This window comes from Tachyglossus aculeatus, chromosome 15, assembly GCF_015852505.1.
Source record: "Tachyglossus aculeatus isolate mTacAcu1 chromosome 15, mTacAcu1.pri, whole genome shotgun sequence".
NCBI classification, from domain to species: Eukaryota; Metazoa; Chordata; class Mammalia; order Monotremata; family Tachyglossidae; genus Tachyglossus; species Tachyglossus aculeatus.
In genome coordinates this window covers 17014343-17041801 of record NC_052080.1, presented here as the reverse complement: position 1 = coordinate 17041801, position 27459 = coordinate 17014343, and the positions used below count along the sequence as shown (strand labels likewise).

The 27459-nt window shown below is 46.4% G+C and overlaps 1 protein-coding gene across 3 annotated transcripts in view; it reads right to left on the bottom strand.

Annotated features, from left to right (window-relative positions):
* Positions 1 to 27459, bottom strand: part of B3GNTL1 (UDP-GlcNAc:betaGal beta-1,3-N-acetylglucosaminyltransferase like 1) — a 256114-nt gene that overhangs the window by 54819 nt on the left and 173836 nt on the right. For all 3 annotated transcript variants that reach the window (XR_005454210.1, XM_038757407.1, XM_038757408.1), the window contains one exon: positions 9344 to 9439. Coding sequence is in view for 2 of the 3 variants with exons in the window: in XM_038757407.1 (XP_038613335.1) it covers positions 9344 to 9439 (96 nt within the window). In the remaining variant the exon portion in view is untranslated. The remainder of the gene's footprint in view (positions 1 to 9343; positions 9440 to 27459) is intronic.

The window sequence follows — 27459 nt, the reverse complement described above, 5'->3', positions numbered from 1 at the left end:
CTTTCCACAAGGCCACATTTTTTTTCCTAGTCATGCTTGTACAGCACAGCTACAAACCACAACAGGGCTTCCTCAAAGAAAAATCAATTGTATTTACTGAATCCTCATTTAGCAGATGAGGAAACTGAGGCATAGAGAAGTGAAGTGACTTGCCCAAGGTCACACAGCAGACAAGTGACAGAGGTGGAATTAGACTCCAGGGCCTTTGACTCACAGGCCCGTGCTCTTTCCACTAGGCCATGCTGCCTTCTCTCTGAAAGAGACTTCAGTCAAACAACCCATGAGATTTACTGAGCGCTTACTTTGTGCAGAGCAGTGCACTTAGACAAGGCATACTTGGCTGAATTTACCATTAAAGTCAACAACAATGTCTAGTTGCCTTTCCCACTTCCACCAGGTCTACTCAGCTCAACAGGCAGCATTCTTAGAAGTCCAGATTGAACCAAACTAAATTAAAAAGTATAGGTCATTCCTTACATATTGGAGCACAGGACTCAACAATGCCTAGGGAAACACACACACACAGACACACACACACACACACACATATTCTAACTGAGAAAATCAAGATACCATCCATCATCTAAAATCTAATTGGTACCCTTTAGGGATTTGGGAAAAGAATTTAATGAGGAATATTCTCAGTTTCCTTGTGACCAGCTTCAGAAAAATTCACAGTCGCAAAACTCTGGGAGACTTGAACTGCATGGGGACGGCTTAACACTCTGGAACTCACTGACGGGAAAACAGAAAGAAGAGCGGGTATGATCAAGGCAATTCAATTTACAAGCAAAAAACTCAGTGTGGGTGAGGTTGGGAAGACAGAGGGGGAGAGAGACGGGGTTGGGGGGGGGGCACGGGAAGGGAGGGAGAGAAAGAAGGCAGGGGAAAGACTTGCTGACTTCTTGTCCACATCCTCTCTCTAGCCTGGAACTCTTTGGCCCTTCAAACACAGCACCACTCTCCCACCTTCAAACCCCCTCTGAAAATCATATCACCTCCAAGAGGTCTTCCCTGACTAAACCCCCTTTCCCCCTCTGCATCAGCCTTGCACTTGGATCTGTACCCTTTGAGCACATGAAATACAACCCACCCTCACCCCCACCACACTTACATAGATAGCCACGATTTATTTTAACATCTGCTTTTCCCTCTAGACCGTCAACTCTTTGAGGACAGGGAATGCATCTACCAACACTACTGTATTATTCTCTCATTCACTCATTCATTCAATCGTATTTATTGAGTGCTTCCTGTGTGCAGAGCACTGTACTAAGCGCTTGGGAAGTACAAGTCGGCAACATATAGAGACGGTCCCTACCCAACAACAGGGTCACAGTCTAGAAGGGGGAGACAGACAACAAAACAAAACATGTAGACAGGTGTCAAAATTGTACTCTCCCAAGCACTTAGTACAGTAAACTCCATTGACTGAAGAGAAAATGGGATGGAGATTTGGGAATTATGAACATAGGGATGATTGCTGAAGCCACGGCAGTGAATGAATTCTCCAAGGGAGTGGGTGTAGATGGAGAATGAAAGGGAACTGCAAACTGAGCTTTGGGGGGACCCTCACTGTCAAAGGGTGGGAGTCCAAAGAGGAGCCTGCAGAAGAGTTAGTACATGATTCTTGCCCAAAAGGAGCTTACAGACTACAGCCCCCATTCAGCAGCTGCCCAAATCTCCTGCTAACTTCTATTTTCCTCCCACGTCTTGCCCTGGGGAGCTTTTCACCTAGAACCTCCCTATCTCATCTTTCCCCTGCTGCCCAGCTTCACCGAATCAGCACAAATTCAGAGCCGGTTTAAAACCTCCTTCTGTTTCTTGTTTCACGCCCTGAGCTAAAGCCGGCCAGGGTGCATGTTTCTTATTAAATGCACCTTGTGTTTTGCTGATACTCCGATTTGAGCCATTCCACCACCTTCACTCTGAGGATTATGAAATCCTGTCTAGAATTGGGGACTTGAAGTCCCGCTTTCATCCAGTTGTGGAACAGAAACAGCTGTGGCTCAAAATGCTCATTCCCATTTCAACTGGAGCCCAAGCATTGGTCCTCTGGGTTTCCTTACAGCAAGCGCATGACGTGCCAGAATTCCAGTATCCTGCCACTAATAATAATGATAATAATAACAACTGTGGTATTTGTTAAGCACTCACTGCGTGTCATGCACTTTACTAAACACTGTGGTGCGTACAGGCAAATCGGGTTGGACACAGTTCCTGTCCCACTTGGGGCTCATGGACTTAATCCCCATTTTATAGATGAGGCAACTGAGGCCCAGAGAAGTGAAGTGCCTTGCCCAAGGTCACACTGAAGACAGGTGGAAGAGCTGGAATTAGAACCCAGGTCCTTCTGACTCTCGGACACATACTGTCTCCACTAGGCCTTGTAGCTTCTCAGCATACCCCTCTAGTGAGATTCCTGGTCTCAGAGAGAGGAAGGAAACAACCCCATGGGGCATGAAGACTTTTGTTTGGAGCCATAGTTAAGATGCTGTGCAGTACAGTGCTCTGCATGCAGTAAGCGCTTAATAAATACCACTGTTTGATTGCTCAGTGTATGATATGGCTGCTTCCCCCATCTGTAATTTATTTCGTCCGTCTCCCCATGTCTCCTTGAGGAAGGGATCACGTCCTAACAACTCCATTGTACATTACTCTCCCAAGCACAAGATACCGCATCAATTGATCAGTAATAGGGAAGCAGCAAAGCCTAATGTGTAGAGCACAGACCTGGAAGTCAGAAGGACCTGGGTTCGAATCCCAACTCCACCACATCTTCTTTGTGACCTTGGACAATCACTTCACTGGGCCTCAGTTCCCACTTCTGTACAATGGGGATTAAGACTGTGAGGGACTTGTTTTTTTTTTTTAAGGTACTTGTTAAGCACTTACCATGTGCCAGACACTGTTCTAATCACTGAGGTAGATGCAAGATAATCAGGTAGAACACAGTCCCTGTTCCACATTAGGCTTCCAGTCTAAGTTGGAGGGAGGAGAATTTAATCCCCACTCTACAGATAAGGTAACTGAGGCCGGTGTGGGCAGGGATTGTCTCTCTTTATTACTGAACTGTACGTTCCAAGCACTGAGTACAGTACCCTGCACACAGTAAGCGAGGGCTCAATAAATGCAGCTGAATGAATGAATGAGGCAGGGAGCAGTTGAGTGACTAGCCCATAGTCACACAGCAGCCAAGTGGCTGAAGGGGGATTAGAACCCAGATCCTCTGACTCCCAGGCCAGGGCTCTTTCCACTGGGCCACGTGCTGAGAAACAAAGTCCAAGAGGAAGAGTCTGTGATCTTCCTCCAGTATGTAAGCTCCTTTGGGGCAGGGGACGTGTCTATCTACTTTACTGTCCTTTCCCAAATGCTGACGGTGCCCAGTAAGCCCTCACTAAATACCACCGATTGCCTAACCATCACCTTCTAGGTGCAACTCATCTTTGCCAAAGCCTTAACAAATCCCTTCACCTCAGGAAGCCCTCAAGATGACCACGCTGAAAAGGGCTGGACTCCTAGTTATTAATTTATTTATTTATGTTAATGTCATCTCCCCCTCTAGACTGGGCAGGGAATGATGATGATGATGGCATTTATTAAGCACTATGTGCAAAGCACTGTTCTAAGCACTGGGGAGGTTACACGGTGATCAGGTTGTCCCAAGGGGGGCTCACAGTCTTAATCCCCATTTTACAGATGAGGTAACTGAGGCCCAGAGATGTGAAGTGACTTGCCCAAAGTCACTCAGCTGACAATTGGCGGAGCCAGGATTTGAACCCCCGACCTCTGACTCCAAAGCCCATGCTCTTTCCACTGAGCCACACTGCGGAATGTGTCTGCTTATTGTTTTATTGTACTCTCCCAAGCTCTTAGTACAGTGCTCTGCACACAGTAGGCACTCAGTAAGTACCATCGATTGACTGATCATGGACTTCTGGTTTATCCACCACACCAAAGCTACGCATTGACCCGTGGTCAACCCAACGTCTGATATCCTGGAAATACCAAAGCTGAGCTAAAAAAAGAGAAAATGCTCTTTTCACAATATTTTACTTTGTTGTCATTCCTCTGAAACTAAACATCTTCCATATGGCCTATATTTCCATCTTCCAGGATGCACTGCTACCCTTCATTCTCCCCTGTAAATAACCTGGAATTCAGAATTTGCAGACTTCAAAGTGTTCCACACACACTTCTCATTGTGCTCCTCTGTCTTGCTTCCTTTGGGGGAATCCTGCTAATTTGGCATGTGGCAATTAGGCTTCCCATCCCCCTACACTGGAAAGAGTCTTTTAACTTCCACTTGGCCGGCAACCAGAGACGGGACCGAGAGACTCACAAGGGCCCCTCCCTCAGAAATACGCTCTTCGTTTCCTGCCTGGGAAGGCGGGATCAATGGTTTCTCCACAGAATTACGCAAAATCCCTTTAAGTCTCTTCGTCTGACCGTGGTTCGGTAACTGACCTTGGTTCACAGTCCGATTGGATGGCAAATCATTTAGCCCCGGTAATAACACCAGAAATCTGCAACGACCGTTAGCTTTACCCAGTGTTTGCTGAACCGATTTGGGGGCTCCTGACAGTGCCTCTTACTGTGTATTTCTGTGAGTCATGGAAGGTCACTTTAGAGAGCAGGGAAAATAAACAGGACAACATTCAGTGCTCCGGAAGGAAAGAGTGGATGGGACAATGCTAAACCTATTTTCAATGACACAAGATTATAATAATAATAATACTAATAATGAGCATTATGCACTTACTCTGTGTCAAGCACTTTTCTAAGTGCTGGAGTAGATTCATTGGATCAGACACAGTCCCACATGGGGCTCACAGCTGAAGCAGGAGAGAGAATAGGTATTGGAATGCCATTTTACAGATGAAGAAACTGAGGCCCAGAGCAGAGAAGTGATTTACCCGAGGTCACACAGCAAACAATAACTATGGTATTCATTAAGTGCTTATGTGCCAAGCACTGTACCAAGCACTGGGGTAGAGCCAAGATAACCAAGGTCCCACACGGGGCTCACAGTGTAAATAGAAGGGAGAACAGATCCTGAATCCCCATTTTGCAAGTGAGGAAATTGAAGGAAACTGAGGCAGAGCATAGTAAAATGATTCGCCCAAGGTCACACAGCAGAAGAGCGGCAAAGCCGGGATGAGAACTCAGAACTTCTGACTCCTGGGTCCGAGCTCTTTCCACTAGTGAAAAGTGCCATTATTTGAGGAAAACCAAGTTACTTTTTCAACTATTTTCAACGAATAGTACATCATCAGCTCCCACCCTTTCTTTCCTTTTTGGACCACGCTCAAATCCTGGTCTCTGTTCGGTTTTCACATCCTCGGGCCAAGAATATCACTGCCTGCTTTCTGTACTGATTTCTCCCTAGAGCACCTCGACAGGTCATCTGATGGGGCTGATGATCTTCCAATTCAGGTTCCAAAAAAGAAACCAAAAAACACACCCACTTTCTACTTAACCTTTTACCTCCCGGGCCCCTCAGGATCTGCCTCCTCTCCTTCAGGGATTTTAGCTATCTTGTCTGGCTCAAGGAGAGGAAAAACATTCTGGCTTTACTTCTCCTGGTGAAGCCCCTGAGACTGCCACACCCCCACTGGGTTCTGGGCAATATGAGGCTCAAACCACTCGGCCCATTAGTCCTGCAACAGGATAGCTGGGATCAACCAGTGCTCCTCCTCCTCAGCGAGCCCGGCACCAGATACTCACCACCTGGAACTTATTTTATGGACTTCGCCCTTCAACGAAGTTTTCAACAGATTTATTAAATGGGGTGGTTCATTTAATCACTCGAGCCTGGACACAACCTTAAAAGGAATGCTCGGTCTGGAGGAGGGAGTCGATCTGGGTGTATCTGGTTTTTCCATCCCTGACCTGTTCAACATGAGCACCGGAATCTCCGGATTTGGGGTCCACCTCTGGCAGGTCATTTCCCATAGGTACCGGGGTTTGGCTCTTCGCATTGAACTCCATCCGGTGGAGGCAATTGGGAAATTGGAGAGTGTGGGCCATCAGCAGGGAAATCCAGAAAGAGATATGGGTTCCTCCGATTTGGAGCTTTAGATTAGCTGGGCGACGGGGACTAGATGGTACAGCCTTGAGGAGTGTACGGGAATGGTGGGGAAAGGGGGAGCCTCTCTCGGAGAGTTCTCCCCTCTCCCCATACTGCTGTGGCCCCCGGTTGGTATGAATGTGGTCTTTGTTAAGTGCTTACTATGTGCAAAGCGCTGTACTGAGCGCTGGGGTAGATATAAGCAGATCAGATACGACCCATCTGAGTAGGAGGGAGAACCACTATGGAATCCCCATTTTGAAGGTGAGGGAACTGTGGCCCAGAGACGTGAAGTGACTTGCCCAGCGTTACACAGCCGATGAGTGGCAGAGCCAGGATTAGAACCCAGATCCTGTGATTCCCAGGCCCGGGCTTTTTCCGCTAGGTGGAAGAGTGCTGGGGTGGGGTGTGAGTGGGTAATATCTGCAAGAGCAGGAGGTCTCCTTTGGGGGCAAGCTTGATCCCAGGGGGCAGGGGAAAGAGGGGGGTGCTTTCTCCAGAAGGAGGCAAACGCCCAGGGAAGTTGCTATGGCAGGGAGTCCTCAGCTCCATCAATACCTTGGGTAGCTCTCAAGGAAGAACCATGAGGAAACTTGGGCTGTTTCCCTTATATGGCCCGCTTACACGATCACTGGAGGAGCCAGAGGCCTGGAAAGAGATGAAACCATGGGCCTGCTGCTGAAAGAGAACAGACATGTCCTAAAACCCAAAAGACAACAGCCGATAGACTTCATCCTTATAAAAATATTACCCCTCCCAGCACCCGGCTCCAGCCCGGAGCTTAGGGAATCACCCTAGGGAGGGCTTCTTTATAGGGCCTACATTCCACTCACTTTGGCTGATTTTTTTTCCCAGACATTACTGTAAATAATTTATAATATATAATTTATAAGTATGCTCGTAAGTGACCTTGGGCAAGTCACTTCACTCTCAGGGACCTCATCCGTAAAATGGAGATTGAGACTGAGGCCCATTTGGGACAGGGACTGTGTCCAACCCGATTTACTTGTATCCATCTCAACGCTTAAAGCAGTGCCTGACACACATTAAGGGCCTAAATACCACATTTGTTACATAAGGGCTGTGGAGTTGAGGTCGGGGGTAAGTATCAAATACCCAAAGGTCAGAGATTCAAGTGCACAAATGACATAGGAGAGGGAGGGAGCTGAGGGGGAAAAGGAAGGCTTAATCAGGGAAGGCCTCTTGGAGGAGATGTAACCCTTAATAAGACTTTGTAGGTGGGTGACTAATAAACTTGCAGTGCCTGAGATCTCCACAGTTCCACATGGCCTGAACCCTTCAACCCTCTCCTCGCTACTTCCAGCAGAAATGCTGTTGCCTCCCCTTGCTCTTGCAACACTTTCTGCTGAAGAAATATGATCAGCAGGTGTCTGGGTTTTATTCCAAATGAGAAGAACAGCTTTTTGGCATGAAAAGATGGAGCTGTGGAAATTTCCCGGGCTCATTCGATGTTTATCGGCCGTCATGGGGTCGCCTCGGACACTGTGGTGTTGGAGATTCGCTCCCAGAGAGAAGCCACGTCAGAGAACAGGCCTGCCTGCCTGGGGCAGCTGATGACCCACCCCCCAAGGCTGGTGCCCCTTCAGCCCAGACCGCTGCCACACAGTTTGCACAAATCAGAGGGGGTCAGGTGGGCTGGGGATTCCAGAATAATCTGTAACTGTGGAGGCTCAATCTCCGGGTGCCTGGATTTTGGAGGTGCAAGTTGAGAGTGCAGTTTTTCACAGAGCTGAGAGGCTTGGTGGGGGAAGGGGGGGCTGTGTGTGTGTGTCTTGGTGTGTGGGAGCTCTAGACTGCCAATTCACTGTGGGCAGGGAATGCACCTTTTCATTGTTACATTGTACTCTCCCAAGCACTCAGTCCAGTGCTCTGCACACAGTAAGCACTTATTAAATATGACTGGATGAATAATGTGTGCACCCAGTGGAGATGGGGAGGGGGCTTCAAACCCCGTCAGAACAGCCAAATTCTCAAAGAGAAGAGCTTGACAATCTAGCACTGACAGTCCCTGCAAGTAGGCGTTTCCAGAACAAACCGTTCGCTCGGTGAATGATTACCGAATTGATCTCGCCTTCCCATCTTAGGAGATGTGATTTTAGGAGGGTTTTGAAGGTGGGGAGAGGGCTGGACTGTCCAATACGAAGCGGGAGGGAATTCCAGTTCCAAGGGAGTGGCCACTGGAAGCCATCAACAAGGGACTGTGTTTGATTTCACTGTATTGTATCTACCCCAGCACTTATCATAGGGCTTGGTACACAATCAGCACAACATACACCACGACTACTGTTACTGATTCCTTGCCAAGAGGCATCCAACCTGTCTCAGAGGCTAAATACCAAGTTGCCGGTAAATAAGACACCTATCAAGCATTCAGTGACAACATTCCAACGGCTGTGCAGCAACAAGGAATCACAGCTACAAGAGAAACAGCATGGCCTAGTGGATAGAACACAGGCCTAGGAGTCAGAAGGACCTGAGTTTTAATCCTGGTTCTGCCACGTATCTGTGCGACCTCGGGTAAGTCACTCCACTTCTCTGTGCCTCAGGTACCTAATCTGCAAAATGGGCTCTCCGTGCTCATTGAGGGCAGGGAATGTACCTGTTTTTTGTTACATTGTACTTTCCCAAGTGCTTAGTACAGTGCTCTGCACACATTAAGCACTCAATAAATATGATTGAATGCACATGGGACAGGGACTCTGTCAAAATTGATTAGCTTATATCCATCTGAGAGCTTAGAACAGTGCCTGGCACATAGTAAGCACTTAATAATAGTAACTGCAGTATTTATTAAGCGCTTCTTATGTGCCAGGCACTGTACTAAGTGCTGGAGTGGATACAACCAAATCAGGTTGGATACAGTCCCTGTCCCACATGGGGCTCACTGTCTCAATCCCCATTTTACAGATGAAGGAACTGAGGCACAGAGAAGTGAAGTGTCTTGCCCAAGGCCACACAGCAGACAAGTGGCAGAAAGGAAAAGAAGGTTTAGTTTGAGAAGGCCTCTTGGAGGAGATGTGCTTTCAATAAGGCTTTGAAGGCAGAGAGAGGAATGAATTATCTGTTGGATATGAGGAGGGAGGGCACTCCAGGCCACAGGCAGGATGTTGGCGGCGGCAAGATAGACAAGACTGAGAAGATTAGCAATAGAGGAGGGCCTAGAACCCAGGCCCCCTGACTCCCATGCTGACACCCCTCTGAACCAAACAGCACAAATGGCTTAAGGAAGCACTTTTCTCTTGGGAAGCTCACCTTTCCCCCCTCGTTAAAGGAGCCCACGTGGCAGAACCATTCTCGGGCACAGAACCAGGTTGGCATGATGACTGTGGGCCCATGGGCGGTATACACCTAAGGACAAAGAACACAGAATCATTACAGAAGGCCATGGATGTCTTGTCTCCCTCAGAAATCAGCCTCCATTCCCACCCAAGGCACACACACAAATAGTCATAATAACAACTGTGCTGTTTCTGGAAATGCTTAGTAGGTGCCAAGAACTGTACTAAGACAATCAGGTCGGACACCATCCCTGCCCCTAAGCTCCTTGTGGATGGGAAATTGGATTCCCCACTATACAGATAAGGAAACTGAGGCTCAGAGGGGTTGAGCAACTCATCTAGGGGTCACACTGCAGGCAGGTGGCACGGCTGGGATTAGAACCCAGGTTTCCTGTCTCCCATCCCCATGCACTTTTCGCTTAACGCTGCTCCCACTCAATCAATTGATCCTATTTATTTAGTACTTACTGAGCACAAGGCACTGTACTGAGCCTTTGGGAAAGTACAATTAAATAGTTGCTGCATGGAGGCCTGGCATTTGGAGAAAAAGAGCCTCTTTTGTAAACACCAAGAGAAATCTTTCTAGCATGATCATCACTGTGGATATGCTGCAAGAATATCCTCTAAGGAACAGGGAAATAACTGCTAAATGAAAACATTTTCTTCAGGGCCATAAGGCAGATGGCTGGAGCGGATTTTACAAGCCGGTCAAAAGAAGGACGCTGTGCATAAACCTAGGGCGCAATTTCAAGCCAGTTACAAAACTCCCAAGGGGAAAAGCTTAGCTGTACTGCAATCTCTGCAAGTTAAAAAATATTCATCTTTACACCCCAAAAAGGAAGGAGCAGGCAGGAATCCTGAATTTACCAATGGACAATTGAAGCGGCCCCTACTCCGATGATTCCAGATGAATCTTGAAAATGCCAGAAGAGTGACTTCCAAAGCCGGGCCCTCTCCCCAGTTCCCCCCTCTAAATCACCCTTCATTTAGGAATCACAATCTAAGGGCCCACCCAGACCTCTGAATCAAAATGACATCATCCTCTGATACCCCAGTAGGAAGTGAGAGAGGCCCATTTGTTTAGGGAGATTTACAAAGCTAAAACTGATGCCATCGTGTGCTCAAAGAGAGGATCAAAATCAAACACCTTCAGTTGCAGGTGAAACTACCGGGCTTTACCGTATCCCACACAAGACTGCTCTTTATGGAAAACAATGTCGACATTCAAAGGTGCTTTGGGAAATGGCTCCGCCGGAGGCTTACGACGGGAGCCGAGAGTCACAGCTGGCTTAACATCAAGCAGTACCCTCCCCCCAACACACACACACACACACACACACACACACACACACACACATATCCCAAGAGGAGATGCTTAACCTCCCCCAGCCTGTCGTGGCCATCTTAAATGAAAGGGAGGGGAGACAGCGGTTCTACCAAACCCCATCTGGCTGCCACCCTCAGTAAAGAAGCAGTGTGTCCTAGTGGACAGAGTCCAGGACTTGGAGTCAGAGGACCTGGGTTCTAATCCCAGCTCCTCCAATCCTCTGCTGTGTGACCTTGGGCAAGTTACTTCACTTCTCTGTGCCTCAGTTCCCTCATCTGTAAAATGGGGATTAAGACACCAGGAATATTCATCTGAAGCCTGACTTGGTGATCTGGGACCAACCATTTGGATCCAGGCAACTCAGTAATTCTTAAAAAGAGAACGACATTTTCAATAATAAACCCACTGACAAGCGTATCTGAAGTTTTTCGACAGTCGCTGAAAGATTGCCCAAGAAAATGATTTCAAATCTCTACACCTTAAGGCCAGGTCTCCAGGCAATGCAAGCCACCGCCAAGACCACATCTGGCTGAGATGGTCTATTGGAAAGAGCCCGCATGTGGCCGTTAGAGGACCTGAATTCCAATAATAATAATAATAATAATAATGGTATTTGTTGAGCTCTTACTGCGTGCCAGGCACTGTACTAATCCCAGCTCTGCCACTTGCCTGCTGTGTGACCTTGGGGAACTTGCTTAACTTCTCTGAGCCCCAGTTTCTTTATCTGTAAAATGAGGATTCAATTTCTGTCCACCCTTCCATTTGGACTGTGAGCCCCATGTAGGACAGGGACTGTGTCTGATCTGATTATCATGTATCTACTCCAGTGCTTGGCATACAATAATCGCTTAACAAATACCATATCATTATGGTGATGCCATTTTGATGATCATGGTGACAGTGAATGCAGAGCACATTGCCCTGAATGGAAGGAACAAGAAAAGAGGACTTGATTCCTGCCCTCGAGGGGATGAGAAAGTCAGACCATCTGCGATACCATTCCTGGGTCAGTTCCCACAGGGCCAGCCAGATCACAACTCTGTCTCCTTCGTTGGCTCCAGGATCCTCGGAAGGACAGTGGGAGGGCCCTATGCACTTTCGTGGCTAATAATAATAATGATGGCATTTGTTAAGCACTTACTATGTGCCGAGCACTATTCTAAGCACTGGGGTAGATACAAGGTAATCGGGTTGTCCCACGTAGGGCTCACAATCTTAATCCCCATTTTACAGATGAGGGAACTGAGGCACAGAAAAGTCATCCAGCTGATCAGTGGAGAGCCACAATTAGAACCCACGACCTCTGACTCCTAAGCCCATGCTCTTTCCACTAAGCCATGCTGCTTCTCTAGAGAGGGACCACGATCATCACCATTATCAATAGTGGCATTTGCCAAGTACTGGATTAGAGACAGCAGCTTTCAGTCTCGTCTTAAAGCCAGTCCATCACATTTATTGAGTGCTTACTGCATTCTAAGTGCAGAGCTTGACGATATAACAGACACAGTCCCCACCCAAAGAATTTCAGTTAGAGTATGAATGAGAGGGAGAGAGAAAAATAGAGAGAGAGCATTTCAGACCTAAAGATTAAAATGAAGTATCGCTTCCTGAGAAGCTCTTGGGCTTCACACAGCATAAACTGGGTCCAGATTTCATTTTGTGCACATATGTCCTTAGCAGAGGAAACATCCTCTGATCTGCTCCCACACATCACTCCTTTTACAGTTCTCTCCCACTCATGTGAAGTCATCCTTCAGGAAGACAATTAAAAAAGTACTATGCAAGACTTGCCTGAGATACATACAGAATTACTAGTTGATTTTTTTTTGTCTTTGTTAAGTGCTTACACTGTGTCAAGCACTTGTTTTAGGCACTGGGGTAGATAGAAGTTCATCAGGTTGGACACAGTCTCTGTCCTGCATAGGACTCACAGGCTGTGTCAGAGAGAGTAGGATTTAATCCTCATTTTCTCTGAGGCCCGGAGAGGGTAAGTGACTTGCCCGAGGTCACCTAGCAGGCAAGTGGCAGAGTTGAGATTAGAACCCAGGACTTCTGACTCCCAACTAAGCCACGCTGCTTCTCAACCAACAAACTGCTTCCATCCAACACCTCCCCGCCTCCATCCCCATATTTCCCTCCAGTGATCCAGCAGTGATGGGTCACCATGGATCTATCCAAATCAGTTCTTTACCCTGCTTGGCTTTAGTTTTCTGACTTTCTGGACATTTGGCCTAAAGTGGCCTTGGACAATTCACCTACTAGGGAGCATCTCAAGCCATAAAATGGGAATAACACGGCTTCCAAGAAGGCCAACTGGGGAGGGAGAACTTGGCTTTTTCTTGAAATCCAAGGTGGAAAGAGCGCAGGAGAAGGGAGAGATATCACAAACGGTGACCTTAATAAATCAGTGGTATTTATTGAGTGCTTACTGTGTGCAGAGCCCTGTACTAAGCACTTGGGGGAGTCCAATAGTAACAATGTTGGACATTACACGTATGGCAGTCTGCTGGAGGCGGCTTGAAAACCAGAGTCATTTCTCTTCACATCTTTGTCACTGCAGAACCTGGACTCTGTCCTTACAGGACCAGGAAGGAATTGGAAGGTTAGAATCTACCCACTTCTACTCCACTCTGAACCAAGAGGGAGCCCAAAGTCTGCCCTCTGCCCATATCATCTTTTAAAAGAAAAGTTTTTGTGGTATTTGGTCCTTATTTACTATGTGGAAAACTATGTGTTCTAAGCGCTGAGGCAGGTACAAGTTAATTCGGTCCAAAACAGTCCCCCACGGGGCTCAAGGTCTGCAGGGAAACATCAGAAGCTGGGACCCATGGAAAAGCCTCCCTGCAACCATTCCTGCGGTGACACTGAGGGAGTCCAAACAAGCCACTGAATAATAATAATAATAATAATGATGATAATAATAATAATAATAATAATAAACAATGGCATTTTTAAGTGCCCCAAGCACTGTACTAAGCACTGGAGTAAATAGGATTGTCCTCCTGCCTCAACACACACACCTAGGACTGCTGCTTATGCTCCTAATCACTGATGGTTTGATGCTTTAAATGTTCCCATGGTCAGTAGCTTATTCCTATTTCCTGTGCACCTGTCTTCCACCACCTATACTGTGAGCCCTCTGAGGAGCTGGGACTGCGTCTGCTCTCGTTAGCCTGAATGTACCTCACAGAGTGCGAGCCCCCGGTTCACATGCACCTCACAGACTCCAAGCCGCCACTTCACCACGGGGTGAAGGGGAGAGCAAAGAACCAGAAGAGAAGCAGCGTGGCCTAATGGGAGTCAGAGGACCCGGGTTCAAATCCCATCTCTGCCAATTGTTTGCTCTGTGACCAAGTCGCTTCACTGAGAAGCAGCATGGCTCGGTGGAAAGAGCACGGGCTTTGGAGTCAGAGGTCATGGGTTCAAATCCCTACTCTGCCAATTGACAGCTGTGTGACTTTGGGCAAGTCACTTAACTTCTCTGTGCCTCAGTTCCCTCATCTGTAAAATGGGGATTAAGACTGAGCCCCCTGTGGGACAACCTCATCACCTTGTAACCTCCCCAGGGGTGCTTAGAACAGTGCTCTGCACATAGTAAGCACTTAATAAATGCCACCACTATTATTATTTCTCTGGGCCTCTTTTTCCTCAGCTGTAAAATGGAGATTTAAAAAAATCAAAATAATTGTGGCAATTGTTAAGCACTATGTGCCACGCTCTGTTCTAAGCACTGGGGTAGATACAGGGTGATCAGGTTGGACACAGTCCCTGTCCCGCGTAAGGCTCACAGTCTTAATCCCCGTTTTATAGATGAGAACTGAGGCATGGAGAAATGAAGTGACTTGCCCAAGGTCCCACAGCAGACAAGTGGTAGAGCCAGGATTAGAACCCACGTCCTCTGACTCCCAAGTCCATACTCTTTCCACCAGGCCATGCTGCTCCTTGAGGTGCTCACAGTTCATGGAGAGGACAAGCCAGCCTGAATGATTTCCAAATAGAGCAGGAGGAAGAGGGAAGATACTACAGATAAACACCGGAATTCAGTGAGGTACAACTGAATATACATAGTTACAAGTCCTGAGGATGGGGATAAATGCTTAAGAATGTCTATTTGGAGCACACTGTTTGTTCTTATATATTACTCTCCCAAGCACTTAGTACAGTGCTCTTCACACAGTAAGCGTTCAATAAAGATGACTGACAACTTGGGGTCAGAGGACCTTTGCCACTTGTGGACGAGTCACTTCATTTCTCTGTGCCTCAATTCCCTCATCTGTAAAAGGGGGATTCAGACTTGAGTCTCATGTGGAACAGGGACTGTGTCCAACCCGATTAGCTTTATCGACTAATTCTGTTGTATTCATTCAGTTGTATCTGAGCGCTTATTGTGTGCAGAGCACCGTACTAAGTGCTTGGAAAGTACAATACAGCAATAGACACAATCCCTGCCCACACAACAGGCTTAATAATGTGGTATTTGTTAAGCACTTACTATGTACCAAGCACTGTTCTAGGCACTGGGGGAGATACAAAATTATCAGGTTGTCCCACGTGGGGTTCACAGTCTTAATCCCCATTTTACAAATGAGGTACCTGAGGCAGAGAGAAGTGCTTACTTTCCCAAGTGCTTAGAACAGTGCTCTGCATATATAAATACCATTGATTGATTGAACCCACCGCTTAGTACAGTATTTAGCACAGAATAAGCACTTAAATTCTATTTAAAAAAAGTAGATAGGGAAGGCTTCCAGGAGGTAGGATTTTTAGAGGGTTTCCTACTTGAGAAGCAAAACGATGAATATTCTTTAAGAAATTATTAATTCAGCCCAATTTTGCCACCTCCATTACTGGATATGGGAGAGCACTATTAAAAGTCCTGCCCCAACCAGGAACTTGGATAGATTTTACCCAGAAGATAAGGAGGCCCAGTTGAATTTCAGTTTCGGATGGCAGCATGGAAAATCAATCAGCCTTGGTTTCCCACCTTGGAAAGGTGCTAACTTGAGAAGATGCTCACGTTTTAGTGTTTTGTGTTTTTTTTTTCCAGTGTCATTTCCAACAAGATCCGACTTGAATGTGTTTTCAAACAAGTAATTTTAAAAGATTTGTCATCGGCTGTAGCTTTTTTCCACCCCGCAAACTGTAATTTATTTGAATGTCAACTAATCCCGTGCTTTCATCTGTCATTGTGAAAAGCTTAACATGTCGAAGGCTAAAGTCCATTCATCATGCCTAGACCTGCCAGGTTTCTTACTCAACGGCAGCAGCACAAATTTGGCTTTCCCCCCGCCCCGCGTACAGGTGTGTCACAACCTTTGGGAAAGTAAATAAGCTTCTGATCTGAGGCTGTTGAAGGCTGGTTTCTCCTTGCCGAAACTCCTAAGGTGGTGATACTTGAACCACTAGATTTCTAATAATAATAATAATCATGGTACTTGTTAAGCACTTACTATGTACCAAGCACTGTTCTAAGTGCTAGGGTAATAATAACAATGATGGCATTTATTAAGCGCTTACTATGTGCAAACCACTGTTCTAAGCACTGGGGAGGTTACAAGGTGATCAGGTTGTCCCACGGGGGGCTCACAATCTTAATCCCCAGTTTACAGATGAGGTAACTGAGGCAAAGAGAAGTGACTTGCCCAAAGTCACACAGCTGACAATTGGTGGAGCTGGGATTTGAACCCGTGACCTCTGACCCCAAAGCCCGTGCTCTTTCCACTGAGCCACGCTGCTTCATATTCATTAATATGAATAAATAGAAACAAGGTAATCAGGTTGGACACAGTCCCTATCCTGCATTCTTAATCCCCATTTCAGAGGGGGTAACAGGCCCAGAGAAGTTACGTGACTTGCCCAAGGTCACACAGCAGCCAAGAGGCAGAGCCAGGATTAGAACCCAGGTCCTTCTGCCTCCCAGGCCCGTGCTCTATTTACACAAGGAAGCATCTTCTCGACTCCGAGTTCGGGCACGTGTAGGCTGTTGCCAGAGTCCTTCTGTGCTTTCACATCACCCCCAGTTTGACTGCCTGTCTGGACCACACCGGAGTCTAGACGGTTGACTGAAGGTCAACAACACACCCCTGGCTGTCTCCCGATTTATCTGGATCCCTGCATCACCATGGGGTTTACATTCCAACTTTGAATCCTTCCAAATGGAAATGGTTGGATTTTCAATATTAAAAGTCAAGCTTTTCCTCAAGTGACAACCATTAAAACTGGAGGCGGGAAGGACAGGATTCAAAGAGGTGAGTCTCCCCCTCTAGACACTGTTGTGGGCAGGGAATGTGCCCGCTTTTTAAACTGTACTCTTCCAATTGCTTAGTACAGTGCTCTGCACAGAATAAGTGCTCAATAAATACGACAATGAATGAAGCTAGTCATAGCACAAACCTAACAATTCTCCCTTGGTGAAATACTCTGATCAGGGCTCATTGCCTCTCTCCCCATACACAGGATTACAAGGGCAGCAATCTTCGTCAATTATATTTGTTGAGAGCTTACAGTGTGCAGAGCACTGTACTAAGCGCTTGGTAGAGTACAGTATAACAATAAACAGACACATTCCCTACCCACAACAAGCTTACAGTCTAGAGAACTAGAAAACAGGATTGAGAAGCAGTGTTGCCTGGGAGTCAGAAGGATTTGGGTTCTAATCCTGCTATGCTGCTTGCCTGCCGTGTGGTCTCGGGCAAGTCACTTCATATCTTTGTGCCTCAGTTGTCTCATCTGTAAAATGAGGATTAGAACCGTGAGCCCCTTGTGGGACAGGGACTTTGTCCAACCTGATTACTTTGTATTTACCCTAGTGCTTAGAACAGTGCCTGGCACATAGTGCGCACTTAACACATACTTTAAAAACCTCCAAAAACCGGGGGGGGGGGGGGGCAGATATACAGAAGATTGTTTACTTAAGTGTCAAAATGGTTTTTATTGAGTGATTATTATTATCATTGCATTTATTAAGCACTTACTATGTGCCAAGCACTGAACTGAGCACTGGCAGAGGTATGAGACAATCAGGATGGACACAGCCCCCATCTAAAATGGGACTCACAGTCTAAATAGGAGGGAGCACGATTTAATTCCCATTTAACAGATGAGGAAATTGAGTCACAGAGAAGTGACTTGCCCAAGGTCACACAGCAGGCAAGTGGCAGAGCTGGGATTGGTACCAAGCTCCTCTGACTCCAAGGCCTGTGTTCCTTCCATTAGGCCACGTTGCTGCTGAAGCATTTACTAGGTGCCAAGCCCTGAACTAAGCACTGGGGTAGTTATAAAATAACCAGGCCAAACACAGTCCCTATCCCACATGGGGCTCAGGGCCTTAGTAGGAGTTAGCTAGAGTTTTGCATCCCCATTTTACAGATGAGAAAACTAAGGTACCGGTTAAGCTAAGTAACTTGCCCAAGGGCACATAGCAGGCGACAGACCCAGAATTAGAACTCAGGCCTCCTGACTCCCTGGTTGGGCTCTCTCTCTCTCTCTCTCTCTCTCTCTCTTTAATGGTAATTAAGTGTTTACCGTGTCTCAAACATTGTTCCAGTGAATTAGGCACTAGTGAATTAATTTGGACACAATTCCTGTCCCATTCACAGTCTAAGTAGAAGGGAGAAAAGGAGAAGTTGTACAGTGCTCTGCACACAGTAAGCGCACTAGTGAATTAATTTGGACACAATCCCTGTCCCATTCATGGTCTAAGTAGAAGGGAGAAAAGGAGAAGTTGTACAGTGCTCTGAACACAGTAAGTGCTCAATAAATACGATCGAATGAATGAATGAGAAGTGAAGTGACTTTTCCCAGGTCACACAGCAACCATTTGACAGAGCTGGGATTAGAACCCAGATCCTCTGACTCTTGCCCAGATTCTATCCACTAGACCTGCTGCTGTGAGGTTTACAAATCTCTCTGGGGAGACTCTCACTGGACAGTGGTTTGCCAAACATTTTCAACCAAGGTGGTAACCCATGGATGAAGAGGTCTGGGTTTTGGACACTCTAGGCCAGTGTCTATCAAGCTAGCCAAACCCACAAAGCTCTATCTCCAGCACGGCACTGCTCCCCGAATGCTACTCCTTTCTTATACACATGTCAGGAGCTTGGTTTTAAGGTGGGGCCATAAGAAAGAGCCCCGTTTTTTTTGGTAGCTTGTTTTCTATCTCCACAGTCTGCTCCCTGGCTGGTTGACCGGTTTGCCTCATCTTTCAGGCACTGCAGCAATAAAGGTAGTGAGATCTTTCTGGAACTCTCCTGACACCACCAGATGCTGAGGCTGCAGTCCAGGCTTTAGCAAACAAATTATTCTGTGGTTTCTGAGGCGGGCATCTGCACAACATTTCAGCCATTCCTGGGTTTTTGTATCGCTCTCATACTGGGCTACCACAAGGCTTCGTTCACTGTTATTTACACCATGGGGCTGGGGTGTCCAACCTATAAATCAATTTTGTGCATTCCTTGCCAAAATGCTGCCTACACATAGCAGATCAACCTTGGAAAGTGCACGCTATTTGCCGTTTGGAAACTGAGTTTCCTCGGCCTTGCACTTTCTGGAATTATTTCCTTCACCTGATATCTGTCCAGCTATAACTAAAAAGATTCCATCAAATACTGTAGCTCTTAGGGCAGGCCAAAATATCGATACTGGAATCTTTAGGGTTCCACTCTTGCCTTAAACCACCACCCTATTGGAAGGGGGAAAAACGAGCTGTTTTTTTGTTTATGAACTTGCTCTCATTCTATTAGCTCTGTGAAAATTGCTAAATATTTTCCCCATTGCTCTGTAACTGGGGATGATGAGGTAATTATTCAACAAAAAAAAATGAAGCAAACTGACCATGCCCATTTGGACCAGAGAGACATTTTTGCTCTAACACATGTTTTCGTTAGATGATTTTGTTAGAGCATGTGAGGGAAGGATAAGACCATCACCCAGTTGGGAACTGGCTATAAATTGCTTCTAACTCCACCCGGCTCCTCCAGGACTGCTGTTTCAAACACATGACAAGATTTTATGGCTGCCCTATTATCAGTCCTTCATCAACAATGCAAACAGAACCTAGAGCTTAGTACAGTGCCTGGCACTCAATAAGCAGTAAGAAGAGAAGTGGTGTGGTCTAGTGGGAAGAGCATGGGCCTGGGACTCTGAGGCCCTGGGTTCTAATCCCAGCTCCTCTGATGCTCTGCTGTGTGGGCAGGTCACTTCACTTCTCTGCGCCTCAGTTACCTCATCTGTAAAATGTGGATTAAGACTGTGAGCCCCATGTGGGACAGGGACTCTGTCCAACCTGATTAACTTGTATCTACCCCAGTGCTTAGTATAGGGCCTGGCGCATAGTAAGCACTTAATAAATACCATCTAAACTACCATTAAAAATTTGCGACTGTTTGAAATTCAGTGTTTTTTAGAAAGATTGTAAGTAGTGCCAAGAAGTTCCCTATGAAGTGCTCACGACATCAATGTGTCAGATGAACATCAGAGAAATTAGTACAATAGCTCTAGCCTTACAAAGTTGAAACAGGGCTTGAAATACACCTTATAAGTTAAGGCTTTTTCTTCTTCCACAGGTTCAAATCCTTGTTTCCCAAATGAAACAGGGGATGACTTTACATGCTGTTTTGGATAACATAGGCCACTGTTGGGCCTGGCACTGCCCATTAACTTGAGTGACAGGCAGCTCTAAGATTCTGGAACATTCTTTCACAATGCTGGAAGGAACTCAAGGACCATGCCACTGAAAAAGAATATCCCTTATGGATTTGTGTGTGCCTGGACAGAGAAATATGGGACCCCTCCTGGCCACACTGACTAAAAAACCAAACCCAAGACTGAATTCAATGGAGTATAAATTCTTCTTGTTGTCAAATGCAGTTGAGTCTTTTTCGATTCATAGCAACTTCATGAACTTATATCCATAGAGTTTTCTTGACAGGTAGGAAGCGGTTTTGTTGAGCTGTGATTTTTGTTTTGTTTTTGTTTTTAAATAAATGGTGTTTGTTAGCACTTTGTGCCAGACACTGTATTAAATGCTGGGGTAGATACAAGCTAATCAAGTTGGACACATCTGCTGTGTGACCTTGGGCAAGTCATTTAACTTCCCTGGGCCTCCGTTCCCTCATCTGTAAAATGGGGATAAAGACTGTGAGCCCTGTGTGCAAAGGGGACTGTGTCCAACCCAATTATCTTATATCTGCCCCAGCACTTATACTGTGCCTGGCACATAGTAAGTGCTTAACAAATACTACAGATATTAATATCATTATCAGAAGTAGTGATCATCTCAGTTGGGACTAAGCTCCTTATCCAGCACGGTAACATGAGGAACCTTTTTCGTTTTGCTTTTTGGGTTTTTTTTTTTAAATACTGGTTTCCGATGGTTTCACCCATCAGTCAAAAATCGTTTTTCTAGGAATCCCATCTCCTATGGTAGTTGAGCCTTCTCTGACTCAGAAACCCACCGAGAACGAACCCTGGCCTCGTTCCAGAAGACTTTGCTGGAAAAGCAGGTGCCACGCTTCCCACAAGATACCAACCGAGTCCCTTTCTACCACCTTAAACCGCAGTCCATCCAACCCCGTAAGTCCACACTTCCAGGTGTGTCCCCAAAACACACCATTTTTGGGGGGTTGCTTTCCAATCAGGACTCCTGCAAAGATGTGTACCTTTAAGTTTTGACGGAGAAGAGAAAGCTCATCCTCACAGTTTGCCAAGTTCATTTTTTAACACTCTCAAAGCTTATCTAAGCCAGCTGACTGGAGGGGTTGTGTTGTATGAATTGCTCAGACAAATCCTCAGACTCCCCTGCACTTCCCATGCTAACTCTATTAGGCCGGGGGTGAGGGAAGGGGAAAGCATTTTGATTTAATGCTCTGATCAGTTCTCTCCTAGCTCCGTAGGGCTTGGCATTTGCTGGGCAGGGCACACAGGTCAACCAGAAAACAAACAAACAAACATACAACAAAACTCCTCAGAGCTCTGCAGGGGGTTTGGTCAAGAAATACTGTGCTTCCTTTACTTGGAAAAGAATGCCCTGTTCCACTGAAATTTCACACTACAGCAACAATTCTGCAACAGTCCCACTGAGCCCAATTCTCCCACAGTCAAATCAATCAGTGGTACTCATGAGTACTTACTACATGCAGAATACTGTATTAAGCGCTTGGGAGAGTCCAATGCAACAGAATCAGCAGATCCAGATCTCTTAGTTGGGGTTCAGGCTAGGCATGGGACCAGAAGACCGGGTTTTAATCCCGGCTCTGCCATTTCCCTAGTTTGTGTTCTTAAGCAAGTTACAACTTCCGTGCCTTAGTTTCCTCATCTGTACAATGAAGAATAAATACCTATTCTCTCTCCCCATGAGACTGTGAGCCCCCTGTGGGACAGAGACTGGGTCCAATCTGATTATTTTGGATCCAATTCAGTGCACCCTGGTGTCCTGGAGAAGTTTAAACTTCTCCAGGACAACAGGAGAAGCAGCGTGGCTCAGTGGAAAGAGAATGGGCTTTGGAGTCAGAGGTCAGGTCAGGTTCAAATCCCAGCTCCACTAGTTGTCAGCTGTGTGACTTTGGGCAAGTCACTTAACTTCTCTGTGCCTCAGTTACCTCATCTATAAAATCGGGATTAAGACTGTGAGCCCCCCGTGGGACAACCTGATCACCTTGTACCCTCCCCAGCACTTAGAACAGTGCTTAGAACAGTAAGTGCTTAATAAATGCCATTATTATTATTATTATTATTATTATTCAAACAGCTCTCAAAAGGACCAAGATGTGGCCTAGTGGAACAATCCCAGAACCTGGGAGTTGGGAGACCTGGGTTCTAATCCCAGCTCCACAATGTGTCTGCTTTGTGACCCTGGGCAAGTCACTGATCCATACCTCAGTTCACTTATCTGAAAAATGAAGATTCAAAACTTGTATTCCCTCAGAGTGAGAACCCCATGTAAGATGTGACTATCTTGTATCTACTGCAGCACCTAAAGTTCTTGACACATAGTAAGTGTTTAGCAAATATCACAATTATTACTGTTATTAATGGCAATAGTAAGCACTTAATATGTACCATATGGTTTTGTTCTCTGTCTCCCCCTTTTAGACTGTGAGCCCACTGCTGGGTAGGGACTGTCTCTATATGTTACCAATTTGTACTTCCCAAGCGCTTAGTACAGTGCTCTGCACATAGTAAGCGCTCAATAAATACGATTGATGATGATGTACCAAGCACTGTTCTAGGCACTGGGACAGACACAGGATAATCACATTCTACTTGGGACAATCTTAGGGGCAGGAAAACAGATATTGGCTCCCCATTTTACAAATGGAGAAAATGAGGCCCAGAGAATTTAAGTGACTCATCCAGGGACACACAGCGGGCAAGTGGCAGAGTCAGGATTCAAACCCAGGTCTCCGACTCCCAGGCACGAGCTCTTAAGCCAAACTCCTTCTCCTGGAGAATCAATGTCAATCCAACCCAAATCAAACGCAATCAACATTTCAAGGAGTCCTGCCTCCAATGTCCTCCTGTTTCCATGGAACCACAGTTTTGTCCTAACGTAGAATGAGTGAACGGCAAACTTTAAGTAATATAATTCTCCCTGTCCAACTCACTGGAATTATCATTGCACAAGAGTTCCCCTTCATCACCTTCAGGTCAAACAGACATCTTTTTAAGGAGGAAAGATACTGTGCATAGGCAACCCAGTTTGGTACAGTGAGTTGGCTTGGAAAATGTGTATCCAGGAGGACAACAAAGGCAAAGATGTGAACTTGTACTGCTTTACCCACTCCCATTTTCAACAGATGGCACTACAGAGTAGGATAACACAGGCTGCTGCTCTCCTCAGGGAGGAAACGTGGACGGCAATTAACTCTTCAGCAGCAAATTCTATCTTTCCCAGCAAGAAGTTCCTAATGCTCAGGCCCTTGCCTGCAAAACTCATTCCATTTGTTCACCGGCACACACCCCACGATTTTCCACAGATCGAATGAGTCAACTGGAAGTTGGGGTATTGAAAAGACTCCAGTGTTAGAATCCCCATTTTCTGGCGAACGGTGGTCTCTGATAAAATAGTGTCTTCTCTTTCCCTTCTGTAAAGCTGCTAAAATTTTCCCCAGCACCTGAGGCCCTGCAGAGAGCATTTCCAATCCCCCCCAGTCTCAAGTGGCTCCCACATGGTCCGAATTGCTTTCGCCACCCTTGCAGGAAATAGCCATAGCATTGCTCTAAGTGCTCAGGAGAGTCCAATACAACAGAGTTGGTATGCATGCTTCCTGCCCACAATGAGCCTAAAGTCTAGAGGGGCTTAAATGACCAAAGAGAAGCAGTGTGGCCTACTGGAAAGAGCATGGGCCTGGGAGCCAGAGGACCTGGGTTCTAATCCTGGTTCCACCATTTGTCTGCTGTGTGACCTTGAGAGCCACTTCACTGCTCTGTTCCTCCGTTACTTCATCTGTAAAATGGGGAATAAAACTGTGAGCCCCATGTGGGGCGGGGACTGTGTTCAACCTGATTACCTTGAATCCATTCCAGGACTGAGTATAGTGCCAGGGACATAGTAAGCACTTCAATACCACTATTGAGGGGAAAAAAAAAAAAGCACCTAAGGGCAGAATTCATGACTACTAGTTCTCCTGTACTCTTCCAAACACTTAGTACAATGTTCTGCTGATAGCTTGATATGTGTGGAAGCTATGAGGAAAGAAAGTACCCAAGATCCAGGTAAGGAGAGTGGAATAATGATAATAATAATAATTGTGGTATTTGTTAAGTGCTTACTGCATGCCAGGCACTGGACTGTGTTGGGGTGGATACAAACAAACAAATCAGGTTGGATGCAGTCCCTGTCCCACGTGGGGCTCATAGTCTCAGTCCCCATATTCCAGATGAGGTAACTGAGGCACAGAGAAGTGAAGTGACTTGCCCAAAGCCAAACAGCAGACAAGAGGCAGAACTGGGATTAGAACCCAGGACCTTCCGACTTCCAAGCCTGTGCACTATCCACTATGCCATGCTGCTGCGTAGTGGAAGTGGAAGTTGGCTTAGGGCACCCTGCCAACCCTTCCCACCCTCTCCAGTCTGGGGATCGGGGGAGGGGGATAAAGGGTTTGAGGGTCGTTGGTGAACAGGTCTATGAAGGAAGCACTGCTTGGTTACCTATTCTGGGATCTAGTTCTACACAGCGGCAAGCTAAGGGTCTCATGGTCCAAAATGGGGGAGTCAGCCAAAGGTAATTGAATCGAGCCATTGAAAAGCATGTGATGAATTCCAAGGCGGCTCCCTCTGAAAACCTGACTTCATCTCTGATATTCGACTGGGCCAGATTCTTGGAATACTAAATGACTCCCTCAGTAAGGGAGGTCCTTCTGGACGCTGCTTTAGTAACTCTTTCAGACTGCAAGAAAAGGTGGGTCTTTAGCTTGTTGCCACCTTTATGGTGACAGTCAAATCCTGGCACTCCATGGATTGGTCTGCTTCAGAACCCTGATTGGCCAATTCACCACAGTCATGTTAATTGTTCTCCAAATAATAATTAGTAATAATAGTAATTGTGCTTTTTGTGATGCGTTTACTATGAGCCAAACACTGTACTAAACACTGAGGTAGATACATCACAAGCAGGTCCCACTCTAGACTGTAAGCTAGAGTATTCCCTGTGGACAGGGAATACTATGTTATATTGTTACACTGTACTCTCCCAATCAGTTAGTACAGTGCTCTGCACACAGTGAACATTCAATACGATTGATTGTCATGGGGATCACAGTCTAAGTAGGAAGTAGAACAGGTATCAAATCCTTATTTTGCAGATGAGGGAACTGAGGCACAGATAAGCGACCTACCCAAGGTCACAGAGACACACCATCCCTGCCCTCAAGGGGCTTATGAGCTAGCAATATCCAAATACTAACACCTAAACTGAAATATTCATTCATTCAAGGATATTTATTGAGCGCTTACTGTGTGCACAGCACTGTACTGAGCACTTGGGAAGTACAAGTTGGCAACATATAGACACGGTCCCTACCCAACAGCAGGCTCACAGTCTGGAGGGGAGAAAGACAACAAAACAAAAACATATTAACAAAATAAAGTAGAATAGTAAATATGTACAAGTAAAATAGAGTAATAAATCTGTACAAACATATATACAGGTGCTGTGGGGAGGGGAAGGAGGGAGGGAAGGGGGAGGGGGGATGGAGGGGGGGATGGGGGGAGGGAGGAGGGGGCTCAGTCTGGGAAGGCCTCCTGGAGAAGGTGAGCTCTCAGTAGTGCTTTGAAGGGAGGAAGAGAGCTAGCTTAGTGGATATGCGGAGGGAGGGCATTCCAGGCCAGGGGGAGAATGTGGGCCGGGGGTCGACGGCAGGACAGGCAAGAACGAGGTACAGTGAGGAGGTTAGCGGCAGAGGAGCGGAGGGTGCGGGCTGGGCTGTAGAAGGAGAGAAGGGAGGTGAGGTAGGAGGGGGCAAGGTGATGGAGAGCCTTGAAGCTGAGGGTGAAGAGTTTTTGCCTGATGCGTAGGTTGACTGGTAGCCACTGGAGATTTTTGAGGAGGGGAGTAACATGCCCAGAGCATTTCTGCACAAAGATGATCCAGGCAGCAGCGTGAAGTATAGATTGAAGGGGGGAGAGACAGGAGGATGGGAGATCAGAGAGGAGGCTGATGCAGTAATCCAGTCGGGATAGGATGAGAGATTGAACCAGCAGGGTAGTGGTTTGGATGGAGAGGAAAGGGTGGATCTTGGCGATGTTGCAGAGGTAAGAGCAGCAGTTTTTGGTGACGGATTGGATGTGAGGGGTGAACGAGAGAGCAGAGTCGAGGATGACACCAAGTTTGCGGGCTTGTGAGACGGGAAGGATGGTAGTGCCGTCAACAGTTATGGGAATGTCAGAGAGAGGGCATGGTTTGGGAGGAAAGAAAAGGAGCTCAGTCTTGGACATATGGAGTTTTAGATGGCGGGCAGACATCCAGATGGAGATGTCATGAAGGCAGGATGAGACACGAGCCTGAAGGGAGGGAGAGAGAGTAGGGGCAGAGATGTAGATTTGGGTGTCATGGAGACCCAGATATGGAGACCACCTCACTCCAGTGTGACCAGTCATATTTACTGAGCACTTACTGTATGTAAAGCATGTACTAAACACTTGGGAGAGTACATTGTAACAAAGAAGCAGTGGGGTGTAGTCGATAGAGCCCGGGAATAGGAGTCAGAGGGACCTGGGTTCTAATCCTAGCTCGAGCCAGCTGTCTGCTTTGTGATTTGGGACAAGTCACTTCTCTGTCACTCAGTTATCTCACCTGTAAAATGGGGATTGAGACCGTGTGCCCTATGTGGGTCAGAGGCTGTGTCCAACCTGATTAGCTTATATTTAAACGCAGTGCTTAGTAGGTATTTGGCACTTAGTAAGATCTTATATACCATTAAAAAAAAATAGTTGAAGGACACATTCTCTGCCCTCAACAAGCTTTGAGACTAGAGGGGGATTCAGACATTAATAAAAATAAGTTATAGGTATGTACCTAAGTGCTGGATGAAATAAGGATGAATAAAGAGTGCAAATCCAAATGCAAGTGATTCCTGTTAATGTTAGATGTTGTTTTTGTGTAACAGACAAGTGGCAGAGCTAGGATTATCAATCAATCAATCAATCGTTTTTATTGAGCGCTTACTGTGTGCAGAGCACTGTACTAAGCGCTTGGGAAGTACAAGTTGGCAACATATAGAGACAGTCCCTACCCAACAGTGGGCTCACAGTCTAAAAGATTAGAA